The sequence below is a fragment of the Oryzias melastigma genome, linkage group LG3 (genome assembly GCF_002922805.2).
Source record: "Oryzias melastigma strain HK-1 linkage group LG3, ASM292280v2, whole genome shotgun sequence".
NCBI lineage: Eukaryota > Metazoa > Chordata > Actinopteri > Beloniformes > Adrianichthyidae > Oryzias > Oryzias melastigma.
Genome location: NC_050514.1, coordinates 22,037,436 through 22,062,155, shown reverse-complemented (window position 1 = coordinate 22,062,155; position 24,720 = coordinate 22,037,436). Strand labels below are relative to the sequence as shown.

At 37.3% G+C, this 24,720-nt stretch overlaps 1 protein-coding gene and 1 long non-coding RNA gene across 2 annotated transcripts in view; one reads left to right on the top strand and one right to left on the bottom strand.

Moving 5' to 3' along the window:
* The window catches only part of kif26ba (kinesin family member 26Ba), a 91,457-nt gene that overhangs the window by 1,049 nt on the left and 65,688 nt on the right, over positions 1-24,720 (top strand). Inside the window, exon 2 of the mRNA XM_024295416.2 lies at positions 456-848. Within this exon, the coding sequence (XP_024151184.1) occupies positions 456-848 (393 nt within the window). The remainder of the gene's footprint in view (positions 1-455; positions 849-24,720) is intronic.
* On the bottom strand, positions 6,485-9,736 carry LOC112160688. Its single transcript, XR_002921716.2, has 3 exons — positions 9,608-9,736; positions 8,960-9,044; positions 6,485-7,438 (listed from the first exon to the last, which is right to left on the bottom strand). It is a non-coding gene; the product is annotated as an uncharacterized LOC112160688 (long non-coding RNA).

The following is a 24,720-nucleotide window of genomic DNA, read 5'->3' as shown; positions in this document are numbered from 1 at the left end:
CAAGCCCTTCTGGCTCATTTGATGCTCTCAAGTGGTTCATTGGAACACACTGGCACAGATCTGCACTGAATTGATCATGTTTTGTCACAAAAGGAAACATCCAGTGGCTCTTCTTCTTTATTTTAGCAAAAATATGCTGCATGTTTTTTATTTAAATTGTGAATGTCTTATTGTATTTAACATATTTTAATAAAATAAGTTCAGCTATATGTCAGTTGCAGGAACGCAAATCTGGATCTTCATTTTGAATATCTCATTTATTAATTGCTGCATAAATTGCAGAAAAAATGGCAGAAATGACCAGATTAAATTAAGTGCATATTCTTATTTATACATTCTTCTTCTCAGGATCTCTTCACTCTGATGTACCTGCTTTGAGAGCCCATGTGTGACTCATTTTTTGCATGTACCTCTGGCACATGTTGATAAATCTCCGCTTTTTATTTCTCTCCCAGATGTCTGACACATCTCCAACAAAATCTGCATCTTTTTTCCCGGACACATGGTACCGCAAGGCCTACGAGGAAACCGCCCGCTCCGGCACACGCCCTGCCCCGGAGGGTGCTGGCTCCATGCCCAGCTCCACCGGCACCCCGTCTCCAGGCTCTGGGATCTCCTCGCCGGGATCCTTCTCTGGATCTCCAGGAACCATTTCCCCAGGGATCGGCACTGGGTCACCGGGGTCTCTCGGCGGCTCCCCGGGTTTTGGGACGGGGTCGCCGGCCTCGGGCAGCGGGAGTTCTCCAGGGAGCGAGAGAATGATTTGGTGTGAGAACTGCAATGCTCGGCTGATGGAGCTGAAGCGACAGGCTCTGAAACTGCTCATTCCTGGGCCCTACTCCAGCAAGGTACGGGTATTCTGTTCTTCAATCTCACTTCTTATGAGCTCTATGTGACCATTCTTGCATGTTTTGCCTTTTATTTATTGGTTAGTTGGGATTAACAAAACACATTATCAAAAAAATGACTTATTACTTGTTTGTCTTGTCCAAACTGTGTTTCTATGTGGTCAGAAATAAAAATCAGTCATATTGAATGTCTGCATTAAAGATCAGACTCTAAAAAATGTTATACTTAAGTTTTTAAATCAAATAGTGCCAGAAAGAGCATTTTCAGCTACTTCTTTCCATGTTATCTGACTGGATTTTTACCTCAATCAAAACATTTTTTAAAAATGAAATATCTTCCTTTGAGATAAACAATGTTAAATTACATTATAAATCAATCTAATTCAATCAACAATTTGTTTTGCAACATAAAAACTGCAAATTATGTATTTTCAAATGGCACAATTATTTACATTATCAACATGTCCTTCAGATTTCCATACAGAAATGTTATTTTGTTAATTGATTTATTCATAAAAAAGAACAGAAACCAAAATACAGCAACTTTGTAGCCATAAAGTGTCACAGTCATGATCATAAAGGGAGTCTTTATATTTGGTTTCTGGACTCATTATGGGCAAATAAAAGAAAAACATGATGATGAAAATAATGATTTCTCTGGTTATGATATTGAATGTTTACACATGTGCACACAGCTATCATAAAGAGAAACAATAAAACTGCTACAGGCAGTCTCCTGACTGTCATTTTCTGAAATGTTTGATGTTTTTGCAGCACGTGGCAGAATATAATCAATATGGATGAAATGATTTTAATTTATTAGTTGAATTCTACTTGTTTTTTTTAGTTTCAGGAACCTGCAATACTTGTAAATAGCTGTGCATGTCTATTAACATTTGATATATGTCTCAATTATCTATAGTTCAGTGGAAAATCTAAAACTTACTTATATTCTAATGTGTCTTTGATGGATTCTAGCTAAAAAATATGACCTCATGTGGTGTTGCTGTAAATTAATAACCGTTAAAACATTTGCATCTGACATCTAATGTGCAGGTACATGTACTCAGTCCATGGAGTAAAAGTAAAACTGCTAAACTGTTGGATTCATATAAAAATGAACAAAGGGTCACAAGACAGATTGCTTTGCATCAAAATTAAGATTTTTCTATTCCATGTTTGTTATCATCTTGCCCAGCTGCGACATTGCCTACCTTATTTTCCAGAGTATAAGTCGCAAGAGCAAAAAATGTCTAATCAAGAAGAAAAAAAATATATGTAAGTCGCACTTTTAGGAGAAAAGTGTGACGTTCCAGAACAAATCTACCAAGCCCACTGTGGTTAAAGAAATAAATAAAGAAATACAAGAATACTAATCTTTTGATCGGTATAAGAAAAATATCAAAGTTTAAGAGGAAAACAATCAGATTCTCTTCCATGTTTGTTTTGGACGACACTTCTTCTGCCGCTGTCCAGCAAATACTTATACTCAGATGCAGCGCCCTCTAGCGGTTGTTAGAGGAAACAACTGCTAAAAGACAACTGCTGTTCACCGCGAAAATAACAAATATATAACACTTTTGATGTCTAAGAAAAAAAATCACAAATAAGTCCCACCCCTGGCTAAGCTATGAAAAAAACTGTGACTTATATTCCGGAAAATACAGTAATTACTAATATGAGCTGGTAGATGGAATGACTGAACCTGTCTAAAAAAAGGCAAATGAGACATTAAAAAATTAGAAAAAAAACCCAAACATCCTACATGTTTTATTTAGTTAAAAAAAAAGTAGAACTGCAAATGCTAATAATTTCTGCTGATAAGTTGAGCTGTTTTACATTTGAGTGAAAGAAGGCTAACTTGCTTTGTAACAAGCCTCCTAGAGTCAGGAATAGGTGGTGGAGGAGGGTCCAAACTTGGAACTGATGTGACAGAGGGACAATTCAAAGCAGGACAGCCCATAACATAACTGACAAAAACCAAACCAAAGTCCACAATCCTCACACCTAGAGCAGGCTTGTCCCAAGTCTGGCCGCGAGCCCTTGTTCAAATTTCCAATGGCCCACTAGCTGCTTTCATTAAATCAATCATTTGCAGCCCTCAGTAATTTTAAAAAAGTGTACGATTTCTGGATTGTGGTTGGCTAAATTATGTTTTCGTATTCACTATAAATAGGCACTACAAGACTGGATACACTACGACAAGTTAACTGGAAATGGTCAGTGAGAAAACTTGACAATGATTTTGGTAAAAAACACATTTAGATTTATTTGTGGTCTTTAGGAAGAAATAAGAAGTTTGCCATTGCAATAAAATGTTCATAAAGCAGTTAATTTGCTTTTTAAGTTATTAAAATAGTGAAAAGAATGTCAGGCTGAATGGTTGTCCACCTCACCAAATTAGGCCAATTTTGGAAAAAGTATGAACACTCTTGACGTAGCGGCTGCTTTTTTTCAATTTTGCTTTAAAAGGAAGTCAAAATGTTGTCATTCTGTTGTTATGAATGGCAGAGTAACAGTATCAGAAGGTCTAAATTGATAAACATACTGACTATAGTATATGGTAAATGGCTCTTTGGGATAGCCACTCTTAACTCAAATTATTTACATTTAGCTTTGTTTTTCTCTTTAAAATCTTTTTCTACCTGCTGTTTGGAGCTTTTTTAACCTTAGCTAAGAATACTCGATAGGATGTCTAAATAATAATCTTTATCTAATTAGCATCAATCTTCATTTATTCTAGCTTTTGTAAAATCATTGGGCCTTTTCACTTGGAATTGAAATAAATTATATTTTATGTTCAGAATTTTAATTCTAGTCCTATTTTTGCAAACTGATACAGATACATGAGAAATTTCAGTTGGAACCCTTTGACATCTGAATTGATTCTATGAAAACAACATTTCACTAGTGTTTTTGCTGTCATGCAGATGCTACATTAAAGGGTAACCAAACCAGGAAGTTGGAGGCTCCACCCACAGCCGAAATTTGAAAATCCAGTCAGAGGGGTGGAGTTTGGGGGCAGGACTGTTGTCATTACTGGAGCTGCAGATCATTATGTCAGACTTCTGAAACTTACATGGTTTGATCGATCACAAAATTCAACTGTAATACTTCAATTCAACCTGTAGGGGGCACACAGGCGATTTTTGACTATATTTTGAAGAATTTTACTTCAATTTGTCAAAAATGTGACTATGACCAACAGAAAACACTACTAAAGCCCCATTTATAGAGCCAAAAAAAAAGTTAATTTAGGGTTTGTTTACGCTTTAAAGGTAATTTTGGAGCAGAAGTGGTTTGATGCATATTTGCATCAATAGGTGACAAGAGGTTAAGTCAAGGTTCCCTTACTTTTGACTTTGTGATACTACACAGTTCCACTGAGCTGGAATCAGTACCTCTGGGTGTCTTATTTTTTAATTTTTTTCTTACCTCTGACTTGTACAGGTGTGTAGTGTCAGAGAAAAGCTGACCCAATGTCTGCAGTGAAGCCATGTGACCTGAAAATCCTTCTCCTTCACCAAATGTGCCAGAGCAGCAGTTTGTCTGCATGTGTGTTGTGCTCATGTGACCTCAGCATGTTCCCACAGGACAGTGGGACATGTGTGACCCCCACACAACTAGAAAACAAAATCACATTCAGCAGACGACACACAAACACACACAAACCTCATGAATATGAAAACATGACAGGTCATGCTTGAGTTGTGTTACTCTCGCACACACAAAGTGAAGATACTGTTGCCTGGAGGACATCCTATTGACTTACATGAACGTCCTGGAAAGTTGCCAAAGTTTAACCCTGGTCATGAACCAAAGTCTTCACCTTGAAATCAACGATTTTGGCGTCGATGACACGCTTTTTGCCCTGAAACCTACACGAGAAGTCCTCGCCGTGCAGTTGTGTAAACACATTTGTCCTCACCGTATGAATAAATCACTTCCTCAGATTCATTCTCACAGAGGCTTGATATTATGCTAATGACGACCTTCACAGCTTTGAGCTTTTGAATATCGTGCTGTTCACATTAGAGCAGTTCTGTGTTTTTTATGCGTCTGTATATGCGCAACAGTAAGAAGCCAGCATGCATAGATTTAGTCTCTTAAATGTCGAAGTGTCGTGTTGCAGGAGAATGTTACACTTGCAGATGTTATTAGTGAAGCCCTTTTATTTATTTATTTATTTTATATGTTAAAGTTCATCACTTATGCTTATCAGCAGAGTCTTCGAGAGTTCATGCCGACACCCGATTTTATTATTTAAATCGTTGGCGTGGTCATGAATGTAGATGACGCTACAGGCAACGGGGATGATGTCACTCCTAAATCGGGCATCCACAGAGCAGTGGCAGCTGGATCGCCGGCCGGCAGCAGCTCTGATTGGACGATGTATAAATGTCTCCAGATGGCGGCTGTCCATTTTTAGACAGCATTTGTATTTTTTGTGCCTCCCAAGAAAGCACAATATTTTGTCATCCTCATTTTCTTCTCAGCATCAAACGCAATTCTTCAATACGCATGTCTTAGAGGCGCTATGGTGCCATCAATGCCATGATGGGTTTTAGCAGCATCAATACCGTCTACCCATTTGGGTCCATGGTGGCCGGAATAGCACCTGGTTCACACCGCATGCAGAAGCGCAGCAAAGCAGCGTGGAAAGAAGGCCGCTTGCATTCGGCGCCCTTGTTAACTTATAGTGTAGTTCACACCAGAAGCTCACACTGTGCAGCAATCGTTTCGCCGTCCGGTCTATTTTTTACTCGGAGCGATCCACGTCAATCCTGGCAGAAAATGAAGCCAAGACACACGAGAAAATCCAGTCAATTTTCAAAATAAAACAATTTTTTTTGCGATAAAATACAGCGATTGACAAACTCGATTTTTTGTATCTAAGCAAATAATAGATATGAAAATAAACACACAAACAACCTACAACAAAAAACACAAATGCAGATCAATTTACATTGTTTCTCTTATTTGTGTTCCTTTATTTGCGGTTTCACTAATTGACAGATTTTTTTTCCGGTTTGTCACATAAACTCAGACAACTAGTCTTAAGCATTCATGTGTTTTAGAGTGAATAAGTTTGCAGATTGGCTCCAGCGAAGTGTGTTTTGCAGTCAATTTTACCCAAACTGTAAGTGAGTTTTATTTTAAAAACAAAAAGAGGGCAGGTCGCTGCATGTGGAGAGCTCATGTGTGGTTATGGGACTAAACAGCGCTCTGCTGAAGGATTAGAAGAGGCAGAGCATGTTCTCACACTTAGATGGAGACACAGACATTCATGCACAATCACACAACTCCAAATCACATCTGGCTGTGCAGCTGCACTCACTTAAGGCTTGTCCGCGCCGCACTGGTGTGCACAGCAATGTGTGTGTCTGTGTGTTTTCATCCCTTATATCCACACCCAAATCATAAATGGACGGAGGATGATCTGTTTGTGCTTGGTTCAGTTCAGCTCAGGAAAGTGGGTCACTGTGTGCGCGTGTTTTAGACTCCAGCAGAGGGTCTGTTTCAAATCAGCTGAAAGTCAAAACCATCCATGTTTAGAAAGAGAGACGTACACAAATCGACATCAGACACAAAAATAAAGCCAAAGAGGGACTGGTCTGAGTGTATTTACTTATGAGGACTTTTATCGCCAACTTCAGATTGAGAGAGATTACTTTCATCTGTGCTTGCCAGTCTGTTTTGGTTATGTCATTTGAAGTGTTTCTATGCTGGATAGACATAAATATCAGATATGTGCAGTAAATGTTTCTGTTATGATCCTGGTATTTTTGTGTTTAACAGATTCTGATTTTAGGAGTATTTAGTGGAATGATGCCTTTAAAGGCTTAGATGTTATTTACTTTATTTGAACTGTGCTTTCATTGTGTTTATTTTGAGTTTGATGCAACTTTTAATGATTTTTCATTTTGTTTTACTCTACAACTCTTGTCCACAAGTCTGCAGTACTGAAAAGGAGTTAAAGAGGCTGTAAATTGTGAAGCGTAAAGTGTTCTCTGGGACTCAGATGTAGAGATATTCTGCTCATTACCTATTTAATCACGTTTTTGTTTTTTAATCTGTTTTTTAAAAATTCAACTGTATGAAAAAAAAGCAAAATTATTATTTTATTTTTGAATTTTTTTTTAATGACTAAAATCAATCTTATTTATCTTTTTCCTTTTTCAACAGGTCAGCTTGTTTGTATAAAGGAATAATTATGCAGTATTAAGTATTATGTATCACAGACATATTAAAACAAGAGTTGTATTGTCTTGGTCATCATTATAATCCAATGAAAAGTCTTCAGTGATCCATCCATTATGTTTCCCCGCTTTGTCCCAAGTCCATTATCAGAATTTAAATAAGAAAAGATCTCAGGAACGCATATAAAATAGATTTATTTGTGATACAAATTTGTGCATGAAATGGTCCAAAGTCTTTCAGTGGTTTGGCTCCGGCAGTTCAGACTTTAAATAGATAAACTCCAGAGCTGAGACGCTGATGGTGGTTGAGGTCCGGTCTCTAACATGGTTTCGGTCCAGGTGTAGAATGGCGTGGAGGAGAGATAAACTTACATGAATTTAAAAGCAGAACTGTGAGGAAAAAAGGCGAGACATTTAGCTATTGGCTTAGAGTGAAAGCCTAATTGAGTGACGTAAGAACCCAGCGTACCCGGAATTGCATGAAAGCTTCACTCTGTCTAACTTATTCTACCTTGACAAAATTGATAAGTTCAAGAGAGAGCCACAAACAGCCTCACATTTTTATTGACAGCACATGATGGCCAAACTGTCTGGAGAAAATTTGTCTAAGAACTTAAAAAACCCAGCTGGCGTTTGAACCATTTTAAATTTTTGATGTGAGGAGCAGAATTTTTTGCTTCATCATGCTTTTTTTTTAAACTCATCCTGAAACTTCAGTAACTGCAATAAAATGAAGCATTAACTACTCTAAACAGGTGATGTTTTGTCTCCCTTTTGAAAGGTGCAGCCAGTCGTGTGCAGTAAAGTCTTAGGTTTAAAAACAATGCTGCAAATGTGAGGAAATTTATTTTTTTTATTTGTAGAATAAAAAAATCTGTAAAGTGATGTTCGCAAACATGGTCCAGGTGAATACTCAATTCTGATTGGCTGCTGGGTGTGGATTAAAAAGTGATAAATCCACGATAATGCACACTTAAAAAAGAAGTTCCGGTCACACAGTCCACCTGTTCTATATCACTGCGCAGGCTTCTTTAAAACATGCTTTTGCTACACCGTCTGGACAAAAACAAGCAGTAAGAGGTGAACTTTCTGTCTGAACTGATGTTTCATTTAACCTTTTGTGATAATCAGCGTACATATTGTTGCCATGTTACCATGACAACACACCACATCACACACCAAATATTCAGTTTTTTGTGAAAACTGATCTAAACCGAAAAAACAACAAGAGTAAAGTACTAAATATCAATTTAATTTGTATTTATTTTTTAAGTGTCCATGGTATAAGTGGGATAATGCCCTTTAAAGTGTGCATTATCAGAAATTACAACACTTTGTGTCTGACGGTTCAAGCTACCATGGCATGCATTAGTTTCTAATAATGCACACTTCTAAGGGCATTATCCTTTACATAACTGGCATCATATAAGAGGGTGTAATTTAAAATGTGAAATCTAATTAAAATCACAGAAATTTGTAACAAAATACAATTTCATATCATTAATGAAGTGTTTTTACAAAAGTATTGGCAGGTATTTTGGGAAAAAACTTCATACAGGTCAATTAGCATGTGAAGTTGAGTGTTTCCTTTACAACTAATCAATATTTCCCCAGGAAAATTAAAATAAATCAATAACTGACACTGACTACTTTTAGTTTCAGTTTTTATATGCTACAAGTGTGGACAAAATACCTCATTTGATGGCATTTTGTGCTTAATGATCTTCAGTGAACTTGTGGAAACATTTTAATTCCAGAACTAAATATATCAGCTTTGAGGTAAATAGCTAAGCCTCTTCATTTTTTCACTTAGATAGATCAAGACTAAGAGGTGCAGGACTGTTTCTGGGGGATCTGTGGCAGAAAAGTGACACCAGTAATGAATTACCTTTTTGACTGTTGACCACACACCTGGTTTTTGATGCTCCGTCACTTTAAGTGATCAACGCTTCTCTGATGATCCCGGACGCCTCTCATTTTCATTCAGAAGCACCTGCTGGAGTGAACTGAGTGAACACTGGCTTGGTAACAAGGCGGAGGAATGCACTAACATTGGACCGGTGGGAAATTAGGAAATACACATGTCACCCCGCTGTGCACCATCTGCTGATCGCAAGATAGTAGCCATAATCTCTTGGCTGTCAGCCTTTCGCTTTTAAGCTCAACATAATCAAGGAACAAAAGGGTTTTTGATTCATATATTTACTATTAAGTGTAGTCATAGAAACCATGTTTGTTGTTGGATTGATAGAAAATAAGCATTTAAGGTGCAGGAAACTTATGGCTTGTCATGGTAGCTTCTATGAGCTTTTTCCAGAAAATAAATAATCAGACACGCAATTTTAAGCTCAATTTTCTTTATATGTCTTCCATCATCAGAAAAATGTCATAAGAACATGTTAAAACACCAATTTTCATTAGATTGAGTCATGAAATGGAATAAAATGTCTTAAAATAGTTGTTAATGAATTAAATTAAGTGATGTATCTTTTAGACATTATCTTCTCATCTGTAAACGCTGCCCGGAACCAGTAATTAGTCTATGATTTGTGTACTTACCAGATTAAATGGTGGAATATTATGACTTAACAATGTGTCCTCAGAGGAATTCTTAATTGCATGAAGGTAACTGGTTCCTTGGTTGGACAACAACCCAATCCCTGAATGCTACAGAAACGGGCCCTCCAGTAACCACGGCAGCTGGTGTTGCCACGGCAGCGACATTTACCAGATGTGAGCCGTGCACGTATCTCTGTCGGTGTTAATGGGCTCTTCATTTTTGTACTTTGGTGTGTTTAAGAGAGAAGAAAAAAGAAGGGTTCAAAAATACATGTTCAACATGTTCATGTGAGCAATGGCGCATCTCATCACGTGTCTGTAGACGCAGAATATAGTTCATCAAGTGTGTGTGTGTGTGAGTGTGAGAAAGAGGAGGATCATGCACTCCTGATGCCTCTCAGGTGTGAAAGACATTACCATATAAAGAGGTCCCCTCATCAATAACTGCAAGATGGTGAGGATGGATGGATGGTTATGTGTGGAAAGAGAGGGAGAGGTGCTGATGCAGGCTGAATTGAAGAGCTTTCTCCCCTACTCTGTCAATAAAACCCATCCACATAAATACCCACTCCATTCTGTACTACACTCTTATTTGCCTTCATTTGCTTTATTTTAATCCAATTTAACCAGACCTCTCTTTACAGTTAAAAAAAATCCAACCCAAGGTTGATATCTAACTTTTAGTGTAAAAAGTCTCATGTAAATAGAACATGTGGCACACTTTTTTGAGTATTTTTTATTTTTTTCTATTGGCAATTAAATGATGCTAAAATAAAAGGTGCAGGAGTTTTGCAATATGAATATAAAAAATGTAAAATTCTAATTTTCTAAAAAAAAAAAAAAAACACTACTGCTAACTGGTGTGATGGTTAGCATAGTTTGGTCACAGCAAGAAGGTTCTATTTCAAATTAAGACCCACTCAAAATCATGTTTTGGGTGTTTTTAACATGTTTTTGTGGTATTTTTCTAATGATGGTGGTTATATATGATGGAAATTGAGCTTAAAATTGCATTTTTGAGTATATTTTATTTCAATAGTTGTGAATCAGTGTGAAAAATGCCATTGAAAAAGCTTGTAGGTGTGACGTAGAAGCTACTACAGCAAGCCAAATGTTCCCCGCTCCGCTCCATTCTGATGCATCGACTTGTAGACTCGTCTGAGCTGGAATGGCTCAAAACTTTATGGTTGGATAGCTACAATATTGCTCCCCATTTTTTTTGGACACAAAGTTTGTGTGATCTCTTTGTGCATGTGTGAATGTCTTTTTTGTAAAACAATGTGAGTGTAAAAGGCCAAAGCAGAACTAAAAGTGTAACTTGGACCATCAGCTGATTTTGTTTGCAATCAACAAAATCAACAATCAACAAATCAATCAACAAAACTTGAATATGTGACTGTAGCACGTGAACCAAAGCAAAATTCTGACTCAGAATTCAGAATTTTTCATGGGCTTTTTTTTCAGTGGCCCTAATCCTCTTCCGTATGAACCAGTAATCTAGGAACTGTAGCAGAAGAGGAGATAGTTGGACAAGGTGTGAAAGATAATTATGAGTGTAAGTATAAGGGAAAAAAATGCTGTGGTACAACACAGAAAATGTATGTTATTAGTCTGTCAACCAAACACAAACAATAAAAAGAATATATTTTTGTCTACACTTCACTTATAAAACAACAGTATTCTATACAATGAGACAAAAGATGATTACTAGCTAACTAGAACACAATAAAAGGCACAACTATCCTGAATCCTCTGCATTTAAATATAAACTTACACATGTTGAGATACTCTGAGTGATGTGAAAATGCTCTGCATTCATTACAGATGACATTAATATGTTTTTTTAAAGTGTCCCAGTGTACAGCATCCCAAGGCCAGAGGCTCAACATCGCAGAAATATCAATCTGTCTTCTTTCTAAACCCACCTGGTCATGTTCAGGGTCACCTATGAAGCTGAATGCAACTGTATCAAGGAAGGACGGGTGAATGGTGAAGATTTTTTTGTCAATCACAGAGTCATAAAGGACACAGGGACGTGCCTAGTGCTCATTGTTAGTCTTAGTCTCAGTTTAATCACCGGTTAAGCCAATTAACACATTTGGTCTTTAGACTGAGAAAGAGTGAAGGCAGTGCTGCATGCATGGAGATATAGGAGGGTCACACTTAACCACCAGATTTGAGATTTAAATCATTTTATAATAAACTTATATAAATAATATAAGTCTGTCAGGATAGAAAAAAATAAAGAAATCAGTTGGTAAAGACATTTGGAAAATATACAAGATTTAATTTTTCACCAAATGTTTTCACTTTAGGAGGAGGAACTTAGTGGTCTGGAGCTTTTAAACTTAATACGAGTGGATCCGTGCACACACTTCTGTCTTTGTAAGTTTGTTCCTTTCAAAGTTGCTTCCATCATCCTGCAGCCAACAGAAAAAAAATAAAATAAAAGAAGTACCGGCAGATGCCAGCTCTGTGACACTGTGTGGTCTCACTCCCCAAACGTTTTATTTGAGGATCCCGCTAACCACACTTCTAACATTAGTCACCCTCCTGTCATAAGCTGATATATCACAAAGAAGCATGTGAATTCGCTCAGGCAAACACATGCACACGCAAAGCATCACAGGCTATCACATAGTCACACATAGCACATCTATCTTCAGCTTCTTCCCTTTGGAAAACTTCTTGACATGCTAAAGTGTCAGTTACATGATGGGTGTTGTGCTTTCGTGTTTTATTTCTGTAATAAGTTCTCAACATTTCAATTTTATGTTTCATAAGCTTAACTAACTAAAGAAATGAGTTAGAACTCAAATGTATCTGTTGCATTTTACTACTTGACTCATCAACGCTTTTACACCACAAGCTATATTTACCAATTTACACTAAATTTATTTATGTTTTTACTTAATATTACTTAATAAATCTTACTATGAATAGGTAGTAGCAATGACAGATTTTGTTCACACCCTGTGATTTTATAGATAATGCTCATTTTGTGGGTTGAAAAAGGAAAAAAAAAAACTGAGGACTAAACCAAGCATGGTCTACGGTCTACGGCCCATTAAACCATTTAACCACACTGGAAAATATTAATATTGATAATCCATATTAATGTATTTTTGGCGATGGTGCATCACAAATAAACTGACTTGTGTTTAGGTGTTATTTTGCATTCATGTTGTGTTGGAAGATTTGTTGTTTTTCTCATGTTAATGTGTTTTTTTTTATTCAGACAGTCAAGTTTTGATCCTTCCAGCACAACAAACAGTGTTTTTCTAAGTGTTTGCTTTTGCTCGAAAGCCATCAACCAATTGGTGCAATTGGCCCTAAAATAGGAACAAAAAACGCAGTTTTTGAATAAAAAAAAAAAGCACGATTCTGTCCAGATTCCATGTTGTTTCTTTCTCATGAGGTCGCTTACCTAAACATTTCAAGCATCTGATCCGGCCCATCTGTCAAGTTTTGTAGCCCAGGAGTCAAAAAGTTTCTCCACCCCTGGACTAAACTAAATGTGCAGAATGTTTTTAATTTGATCAAAGATCAAATTGGAATCAAACTGTGAACATAGGTCCTGAAACAATGTATCAGATTATGTCAAAAGTTTATATCAGTCACATGTTCAATCAGGATAAAATATTTGGACATACACAGAACTATCTAAAACACCGGAAATGGCCATTGAAAAAGAGGAAGTAGTACAAGAGTTCTATGGTAAACAGACAAAGCTGTGGTTCATGTGTGTCACAAACGGGCAGACAGCTTGTTTCACTTGAAGCAGGTTTATTAGTTCAGATAGGAATGAAGCACAGCTAAAAGTCCACAAAGCTAGATCAGGGTCAGACGGGTAGGGGTCAATTACACGATGGGAGCATCAAAGAAGAGACTAGAGTAGTAAGAGTCCAGACGTGGGTCAGGGCAGGCAGCAGGCCATCAGAGATAAAGATCAGTAATACAGCCAGGGTGGCTCAAGCAATACTTTGCACTGAGTGAATCTCTGTGCTTTTAGGTTTTTTTAGGAGTTTTTCCTTACCGCGAGGGAGGGTCTAAGGACAGGGATGACCGTTCTTTATAGTCTGTTTAGTTTTTACCTATTGTGCATATTTTATGACTCCATCTGTGCATCTGTTAAAACTACAGGCATGAAGCCCAATGAGGCAAATTGAATTTGTGATATTGGGCTATATAAATAAAATTGAATTGAATTGAATTAAATAATTTATTTATTTAGAAATGGACTATTCTGCCGTAATTTTCTAAATACGTGTGGCCAGTTCTGAACTTTTTCGTTGGTCGCATGGCTGTTTAAAAATCCCCAATCAGAACAAGTGTCTTGACACTCCACAATCAGATTAGCTATCGGCATAACTCACCCATCTCGATCAGAAGGAAATTTTGATCTGAATGAGTCTGACCGGGTCAGAGTTTTCTGAATGGCGTGAAGAATTTTCATTCTGATCAGGATTTTAATTTGATTACTTGTGTCCATGTAACTGAGATGTTAAAGACATTTTTCTTAGATGAGAAGTCTCGTGGCAACATTTTGAGTGGTGTAAAAACAAATCAAACTAACTGAGGTATTCCTTGCACCATGCAGGGGGTGTATAAAACCATAGTGAATATCAGTAAATCATTTTGACACATTCCTCCTAAAATGTGATTGAAGGATTTTCCCACCGTTCTGTTTGGCCTGCTGGTACCTGTCAACCCGAGATCCTGCTAGCTAATCAAGCTCAGCAGGATTACCTCTTCTGCCTGATGGCCCGATTCACCTGGAGCTCAGGGGTTTCCACCTCATGCATCACTGACCAGCTTACAGGTGCAGCTTTGTTCTGTCCCATCAGCAGCAGTGGCTTGGACACAAACACAAATCCACTTAAAGCTTAGCTAGTCGATATCCTCCATGTTGAATCGATGTGCCGGGGAGTGAAGATTTAAAAGTGCGTGCGAGGACGTGTGTTTCTTTGTTGGAACTCACCTTTTAAGGTCCAGACTGTAGGGCTCTGTTTTGTAAGTGGTTCCTGTTTTACAAGTTACTGTAATGACCTTTCCGTTCCAAACACTGCACTGCTGCCCCGCAAAATTGGCATGTCTGTGTGTGTGAACATTCCAGGCTTAACTATATTGGTTAACTGACTTCTGCTAAACATAGAATGAGAGGAGAACTGCGTCTGTGTGTGTTTGTGTATTTTAAGAAGAGTCATGGCTCTTGTGTCAGAGCATTTTAAAGGGCAGGAGGTGAAACAAGAACAGGGGGGAAATTTAAGTAGACTGGCTCCTGGGCAGATTTCATTGCAGCAGCTGTGATTCAGGAACTGTATTTTTTTAAGGTTTTTATCACTTGAATGCACTCCAGGATGCTTTTTCCTAAAATAAATTTAAATAGAGAGGATATTTCTCCTGCCAGACTATTCCTCTAGTTTATTTGTCACTTGCACTCTTTGCACATAAACAACCTTGATTTTCTCTAATACTCGTCCTCCGTCAGCATTCCCTCCACCTTTCCTCCACTGCACCGTCCGCTGTGGGAGAGCGGAACAAGAGAACGATGGGAAAAGGCTGAGGTGTGTGGTTGAAATGGTAATTCAAAAGAAAGAACAATAATATGGGCGACAGCGGAAAAAACTGTAAGAGTCAGAAAGAGAGAAAGCGCATGTGCACTTGAAAAGGAGAGCAAGAATTAAATTGGTTGTTTGTTCCTCCTGTGCACTTCATTCAGGCTGAGGGAATGGCCTCTAGCCGTTAAACTTTCCAATTACACTCAGCAGATGGAGTCTGTGGGGCTCAATTTAGCCTGTTTTGAAATGGTTGATGTTGTTTACAGTTATCACCTTTTGACTGTACACCACACTAGACTCTTTGTCAAAGGAGGAGTATTTTTCTAGTTTTATTTTTCCCTTCATATATCTTAGTGCATCATCTTTTAGAGGAGAATTCTGCATCCATTTAGTCTTCCTGACCCGATTCTCCCAGGCAACCGCCTTTAAACCGCTCCAAATGAAGCTCTGGGGCTGGAATGGTTTCCACTTTGAACACAGGTTTGATGTCGGTGTGAAACAAGGGTGAACTTATTCCACTCTGTAGCATTTCTGCTTGAGTAATGCTCTTAAGCTTCTAGCTTTGAGGACTCCACTGGCCAACAGTGGAGCACTGTGCCTTCCTCTCTGTCTATGAATGAGTGCTACTGTGCGGCGACGAGGCCTTGGCACATGCACGCTCGCCCACTTGGCTCTCTTAGGCGCTGGATTTGTAAAAGAAGTTCAGTTTTAGGAGTTAAAAACCTGATTGCAAAACCCTCTGAGGGAAATGTTTTTATACTACAACATGTAAGACCTTTTTGTTCAAGTCTGATAGAAGTAACTTAAACTTCCATCAATTCAGACAGTGATGAAAAAGCCTTTTTTAATTGGTCAGTAGCCTTGAGAGCTGTGTGAAGAGCGTAGCATCATATATTCTTTATTTGTATTATTAGGTAACTCTAATGAAGAGTTTTTTCAGATATATAATCTAATATAACACTGTGTTGGTCAGTCCCTCTCAAAGCAACACATTTATAGAATATAGCTTATACTGTTCTTTATATAAAACAACTGCAAATTATTGCAATCATCCATGTTTTATGTTTTATTTTCCTTTTGTTTTGTTTAATGGCAAAACCTCTCTTCTTTTTGTTGAAGTAAAATAGCTTTAACCTTAATGAATCTCAATTACAGTTTGGATTTTTACTTGATTTATACGCAATTTTAATAAGAATTTTACCGATAAATGTTTCATGCTGAAACTCAACAATTTTGTGTTGTACCTGAACACTTTTTCCCTTTTTTGTTGTCTAATTGAGCTAATATAATCACACAAAGATAGACACACAATCTGAGGGTTGGAGCATTATTTTGCAGCTTCAAATCATGTTCTGCTACAGAACCAAATAAATCTTTAGCCTCATTTCCACTAAACGGTCCAATTCGATTCGGTGTTTTGTGCATTTCCATTGTAAAATGGACCCATTAAACAGTACAGACCCGTTCCTCTTGGAGGTCCCCATCCATTGATTGGCAAAAAGTGATGGCAACATTAGAAAGCATCAATATAGCGCTCATTGAAGTTAAGGTTTCCAATTGCGGTATTCATCTTAGCCACCCGCAATCTTCTTTCAAACAACATTAAATTCCTTCTATAGACGATGTACCAAAAGTAAAGCAATTAAAAGAGGAGCTGCCGGATGACCTCCATTAGTGTTGCTTTTCTAGTCGTCACGTTACAGTGATGCAATGACACGCTTATGGTCTACACCACACATGCACCATGAAAGCAAACCATTCAGTGGGAGTGAGGACCGTGCTACTCCTTACCATCCCATAGTACCAAATGTAAAAGATGGAAAATGCCATTCTGAAGAGTAGATCAGATAAAAACTTTGAATGCTTGCAATATCATGAATCCTAATTTTGAAGGACCAAGGTGTTGTTTAATATCTGACCTACGATTTCTTGATCAGGCTTTAGCGGTTGTCCTGTTTACTGATTTAGCTGGTTTAATGTTCCTAAGATTTTCTTTATTTTCAGCATCTATTATAAATCTATAGCTGCAAATATTTGTGCAAGTGGGGTCACCTTGAGTTCCATGAATTCAAATACAGTTGGAGGACTTTACCTAAAAACCGTTGGTAATTCTTGTCCTTCACAGATTTACTTCATGCCATATTACAGTGACTTTGGCATCTTCAGAATTTGGATTATTGACCGTCCATCAGAGAAATCAATATCCATGCATGGAGTTGCTCTGAGAAACACTCCATTTTAAGAGCTACTTAGCCCTCAGCTTACAGCTGAAAGTGAATTGGAACATTACTCCACCTTCACTTGAAAGCACAAAACCAAGAGCAAAGGATAAAGCATTTGGATCAAGAAGCGAACTGGAGCTGATCCTTGGAGTCACAGTGAAGTCACACATGCATTGAGTCACACATTTGGAGCTAATTGACACTCATACTCAAGAGACTTAAATTAAAGTTCCCATTTTCTTTATTCTGGGTAACTTTAAGTGGCAAGTAATCCCTTAGTGAGTCTATAGAAATATATAGTGTCATAGAGGGTGGAGCGGAGTGCATATCAGTTGTGAATGTGGCTTTCAGTTTAAAGGTGGCTTGAATCAGACAATAAAAATCCTACAATACTATAGTCCAATTATTAAAAAGGAGAGAAATCAAGGAAATTACATCTATTTCACAACATAGCATCAGAGCGTTTATCGGTCACTAGGTCATCTTGTCTGCAGTGAGAGGACAACCCTGATGTGCAATGGCACACTGAGGTTTAATATCCCATTTTATCTGTGTGAGTGCGTTGTGAGAGTGTGCACATGTGCCATTTGTCTCAACTCAGTTGTTCACCTGTGTGCATGCATGTACAAGCAGGGGTTGTCAGGCAGATAGTTACCTTCACCTGCTCCCTAGCGAGCATCACTAACCTTGGAATGGAGGGATAACCGCGGTGAGTAAGTTTTGTGTGGGGAAAAAATGAAAAGAAAAAAAAGGAGTGAGATAGTGTAGTAGAGTGTGTATTCAGGTGTGGGATGCAAGATGGATTGCCCACACCAACAGGCAATTTATCACTGTCAGAGTAAAAGAGAGCGACAGTCTGAGCAAGAAGGGACGGACAAGAATGGCAAACTGCAAGAGGTGAAAGCTTAGAAAGAGGGGAAGATGTTCATAAAAACGAGAGTCATGTGAGGGACATAAAATGCTTTAAAAAAAGTCATAAGAATGACTGCAGTATTTGCTTAAAACTGAGATAATCTTGAAGTATTTTACCTCTTTTATTTTGAAACATGAAAGTTTTGTGATTGTAGCGTTGTATTGGTAATGTAAAACACTTTAATTCAAACACATTTAAATTGCTTTATATTCATGCATGAGCTTTGGAAAGATACGTGAAGTTTAAATGAAAACTAGATATATTGCTCTATCTGCAATAATGCAAGTATGAATGTAGTAAGCTAAATTCAGCAGCTGAAAACACTGACGCTCATAGCTAGCTTAAATATGAACTAGATACCAAATTATCTAAAAAAAACTCAGTGGATGCCAAATTAGTCAAAAGAGCTAGCAAATGCAAACATGGTTGTTAAATATCAAATTAACATGAAAAAAAAAATCTAAATATGCAAATTAGGTAAAACAGCTAGTAGCCCACATTGCTAAAATAGTTGCTAAATGACAAATTAACCTAAAAAACCTCAGTGGATGCCAAATTGGCCAAAAGAGCTAGCAAATGCAAACATTATAGTTGAATATAAAATTAGCAAAAAATAAATAAATAAATAAATAAAATAGGTAAAACATCTAGCATATTGCTAAAATGTTAGCTATATGACAAATTAGCTTAAAAAACACTGTAGGTGCCAAATTTGTCAAAACTGCTAGCATAGTGCTAAAAAAGCAACTAAATGCTAAATTATCCTTAAAAAACTGAAATGCCAAGTTAGCTCAAAAACCAAATTAGCCAAAAAGCTAACATATTTCTAAAAAATAAAAAATAAAAGATAATGATGATATAAGAATAAAAAATAAAATGTGTTTAATAGTAAATAAAATGAACCTATAAAAGGGTACATTTAAAAGAAAGATTAAAATATAGACAGTTGTGAGGGTCTGGCCCTATGGTGGTATTCCGTCCAGACTGTCTTTGTGACAATAGTTGGGATAGGCTCAAGCAACCCCATGACTCCAAAAGGGATGAAGTGGGTTTTGAAAAATGATGTATGGCGAACATGTGAGTTCATCAGGCAGCTGGTTCCATCTGGGTGCAGAATAGTTGCTGAAAGTATGAACTTCGCCCTTCACCTTAGTTCTGACTCTTGGTTTTCCCAGCTGATTGCTTCAGCAGACTTCTGAGCTCTGCTGGATTTATGGACCACAATTAGATCTGACAGATTTTTGAGTCCAACACTATCAAGGGATTTAAAAGCCAGCAGCAGTGCTTTAAAATCAATTCTATGTTTAATTGGTAGTCTCTGTGAGAACTTGAGGACAGAAAAAAGGAGAGCAGTTCTTTTGGTTCTGGATAAAACTTTGACAGCAGCGTTTTGAAGCTGCAGCTTTCCAACACTCTTTAAGAAAAAAAAAAAAAGAGCAGACAGTGGACTGTTACAGTAGTCCAGCCTGAGGAGGTTGAAGCCATAAATCATCTTCTTCAAATCAAGTCTGAAGATGAGATCTCTGAGTCCTAAGGGTGTTGTGGTGTTGTCTAAGCAAACGAAAATTTTTCTAAGAGGCTGTTTGTGTTGAAAAAGTTGGTTTGTTGGATAAAAACTGCTGTTTCATCTTTCCAATTAAAGGGAGATTAACAATTGGCCTGTATTGTTAGACGTGGAAGGCTCCGGGCTGCTTTTCTTCAGATGGCGCCTAACAACTGCAGTTTCAAGTAATTGTGGAAAAATACTTAACTGGAGCAAGCTGTTGACAAATTCCAGAGCATCAAGTTTTTAAAGTTAAAAGCATTTTTGAATAATTTAATCGACAAAGTCAGATTGCAGGTTGATGGCTTTATGTGTGTCCATGGGTGTCTTGGTGGTAATTTCAGTAAATTTGACCAAACTATTCCTGCACAGCTGTAGCAGAGGTCTAGTTACCTTATTTGTGAGGCATAATTCTATTGTTGTCCTAATGTGTAGTTTTAATTCTTTTAATACCTGGCTCCACTGTTAGCACACTTAACTATTGTAACCCAAAATGTTATGTCCACACATATGGACACCAGATCTTAAGAGGCTAAGATAAGAAATCCTCAGCTAACTGTCAACAGTAGCAACAAAACACTGGAATTATGATCAAGATCAGTAAAAAAAATGTTTTTTTTAATTAAGTTTTCTAACACTCAACACATTCTTTATACTTATTAGGACCAATGAGAAGAAGTCAAAGATTGTTTCTACTCTTCTCACGTGTCATAATGTGAATAATCTGACGATTTCTGTCATTAAAAAGACAATCAACACAATGTGATTTTGAAATTGAAAATGAATCCAGAGCATGAATCAAAAATGAGCTCATATGATAATTCAGAAACCTCCTCCTAACAACCACCCCTGTGCTTTGAGCAGCAGACAGAAGCAGCTCATAGACAATAGATGAACAGAAAGACCCACAACATTAAAATAGCTCCATGTCCTGAAGCAGACTGTCAAAACACTGTTTAGAATTATTATATAGTCGACCTGTCATAGAAAAAATATCTGTTATTTTTCACTGCCAACAGTGCATGTTAATACCAGACACAGGAAGCAGCAAACACTGTTTACTTTTTGTTTTTTAACAAGGGAGTAGAGGATGGTGTTATAGAATTATACTAGGAATCCCATGTGAAAACGATGTTTTGCATAAAGCACATTGTAAATGGAGTGAGCTTATAACAAGGCCAAGTGTTTCATCTATATTCCGATGGCAATGTTTATCTCATTGGCAGCAATGTTAACGCTCTGATATAAATCACTTTCACATTCAGTCTGGATTTTGTAGCAAATGCCTTATTTACAATGCAATTCTTTCACAGATGGGATGGTAATGTAAGAGCGAGACTTTATGTGCAGTTTGTTTACAGTCTGAACCATCGTGGAGAGCCAGCTCATTTACAAACAAGCAGGAGCGAGTAGGGATTTCACAAAAAAATGGGCAGCTTTTAGACAACAGTTTTGTTTACAGCACAGAGCAGCGATGTAGATGGAGGCAGCTATAAAAACCAGGCACTTTTCCAGCCGACTTTCTCATTTACTCTACAGCAAGGGGCTCATCTGAAGACTTAACTCTGTACCAGCCGGGACGGGATAAATAGCTTGGGCTGTTGATTGGAAGGCATAATTTAAAATTCCTCCTTTGAACAAGGATATAAGTAACTAAAAATGTTTAGATGCAGTGAAAACTGAAAAAGTTTCCAAATATAAATTTTTTTAGCCATAAATTAATCAATATGATGTGTCCTCTGTGCCTTCATTTTTTTTCAGAAATTGTTGTGTGAAAGAATCATGTCTTCCCATGAGACAGCAGTGTAACATTTGTCCTGTAAGTGTGTGTTCATCCATTTGTTTGATCTATGTGGTGTCATTTATAACCTGTGTGTTTACTGACCTTGGTTGTGCACAAACAGCCATCTCAATCACTCACACAGAGACATGTGCTATGATTCTCCATCATAAGGACACTGTCTGCCATCATAAACCATCAATTTCTGAAATTTATAGTAGTTTTTTCATCAGTGTTTCTTTGGTTATTCATGCTATGCAATTTATGCTTGTTTGTTCAGACAAGGGTAATTGTTTAATTTGTAAGGTACAATTTTCCTGCTTACATTTAATTTTATTTATTTTTTGCTGTTTAGTACCTGGACTGTCATGTTAAGTTACAGAAAAAAAATCAGAACACAGTTTAACTCAAGACCCAAGTAAAATACTAAAATTAAGTTCTATGATTACGTGTCCTTGAAAGGCTTAAAATAAAAATACTAAGCTTAAAATATAATCATAAAAATCTGTGAGTCAAAAGACGACATTTGTGGGAAATTTAGCTCCAAAAAAATCAAATGATTGAATTCATGAAAATTCAAACATAACGTTAACAGTAACCTTTAATTTAAATCAAAATGAAAATAAATTAATTTAAAACCTAAGACCTAAACCTTGTTTCTACTGAGCAATCTGGTCCGGTAGGGTGAGGAGTGGAACCGTATTGTCCCGTTAATTGTGGCGTGCATTTCCACTTAGTTAAGCTTCGCTTGCACTGAGTGGTTTGTTTTCATGGCGCATGCGTGGTGTAGACTGCTAGTATGCCACTAGCTCTAGACCACTAGTATGTCGCTAGCTCTAGACTGCTAGTATGCAGCTAGCTCTAGACCCCTAGTATGTCGTTAGCTCTAGACCGCTAGTATGTCGTTAGCTCTAGACCGCTAGTATGCCGTTAGCTGTAGACCGCTAGTATGCCGCTAGCTCTAGACTTCTAGTATGCCGTTAGCTGTAGACCGCTAGTATGCCGCTAGCTCTAGACTTCTAGTATGCCGCCAGCTCACCTTGTGTCACACTGTTGCCAAAGAATGCTAAGGAATGTTTGTAGGCCTTACTGTTGTTTGCAGGCATTTTCTATATGGACTAGCAAACATAGGGAACCGCAAAAACCAGAATGCTTACAAATGTTGGAAACATTAGCTTAACTGAGCGCTATATTTGTGCTTCCTTATGTCGTCATCACTTTCTACCAATCAACGAGTGGCCACAGCGCCTCAGCCCCTTCCGTTTGGTTCTGCTTTTCAATGGACCTACAACCTATGAACGCTCTCAAGAGGTACAACTCTGTACTGTTTAATGGGTCCATTTTACAATGGAAATGCTCAAAATACTGGACCGGACCATACCGCTCAGTGAAAAGAGGCTCCTTGAAATGACCTAAACCCCTGAGGGATGAATTATTTTAGGTAACACTGTAAAGATAAATACAATGGACCTAACTGTTCAGGTTATGAATGATTTCAATCAGGATCTGTACAATAAATCAAATTAAATAATAAAAACAGCAAATAAAAGTATAAATTAAAATAATTTCAAGCAATGATTAAAATGCCAAGACTGAGTAACAAACAACTACAAGACATAATATATCTTACTAAAAACTTAAACCCAACGATGGGTCTAAATGTTTGAGGTAAAAGGCAAATGAACACACACAGTACATATAATTTATTTTCTTTTTTTTTTCTTTGCAAAAGTGATTAAATACAAACAGATTTTCCTTATTTTATTTAGAAAATACAATTTCACTCTTTGAAGGCAGCCCTAATTAAAGAAAAAAAGAGCAACTAATCCCAATTTTTTGCTGAACAACTACCCTCCTGCTGTCATAATGCACACCCCTCCAAAAAAGATGCAAAAAAGCATTTACTTTTAACCATATGCAGTTTTAAGCTAGGTCACACAAAAGACAACAAAATAATAGGGCATCTCAATATCTCAATTGTAATATAATCTCTTGAACAATGGCAATATTGAACACCTTAAAAAGAATTATGATTATTTTTTTTTTAAGAAGTTTAAATTATAGTATTTTTTACACTAGAGAAACTAAATACTTGAACAAATTCAAAACAGCTTTTGCATTTCATACCAGATCTTTCAGTCGATCAACTGAGTTCGACGTGCCAGAAACAATCCACGCATTACCAATATAAATCAGAGGGATGGGTTTGTACTCTTCGTTCCCTGAAGTTTAATCAATGCAGAAGCCTGTCCATGCAGATGCATTATGTAGGTGTGTGTGTGTCTTAGTTTAATCAATAAACAGACATCGCTCACAACTCCTAATCAAGCAGACGTTTTAAAGACAGAGAGATAAATAGCTGACAGAAAAAAACATTTGAAGAAAAATCACATCAGATTATTCTGAAAGCACTTCTCAAAGAGTCACTTTTGCAGTTGATGTGCTTCACAAGCATTTTAGCTGGATGGACTGGCAGTAAATGTCTGTCAGTGGAACCTCTGTGACGGCTTTGGAATGAATTTGAGAAGGAAATAAAACCAGGAGAAATGCAAAAGTAAACCAATATTCGCAACAAGTCCGTTACCTGTTCTCAAATCAATGAGACCTCTGTGTTTGTGACCATATACAAAGAGTCATTTCATCTGACAGTATAGTGCCCCTTCTTAATGAGAGAGCTGCCTGCCAGGTTGAATCAACAAACCACAAGATATATGTGCAGGCAGTAGTCCAAACCTGTGACAGACAGACAGACATAGGATTCATAGGATTCTGTCCTTTAAAGTAACTGGGATTTCAAGAATGTTCCTCAAATCTATTAAAGTTCTGCCAAGATAGTTGATATGTTGTCTTGTTTCTTGAGTATTTTTACTAATCATTCTTGTAGGTTTTTTTTCCCCAGTTGATTCAGACAAAACCGTCCTAAAAGTTCAACAAACTATCATGTGGTAATTTTCCATCTGATGTTAAACTAAGGTGCTCGTAACTGTTTGGACAACTATATATATATGTCTATGGTTTGGACACAGCTATTATACTCTATTTTGCTAGACGTTTTGGGGCAGAAATATTACACTATACCAAGTGTTCAGCACAA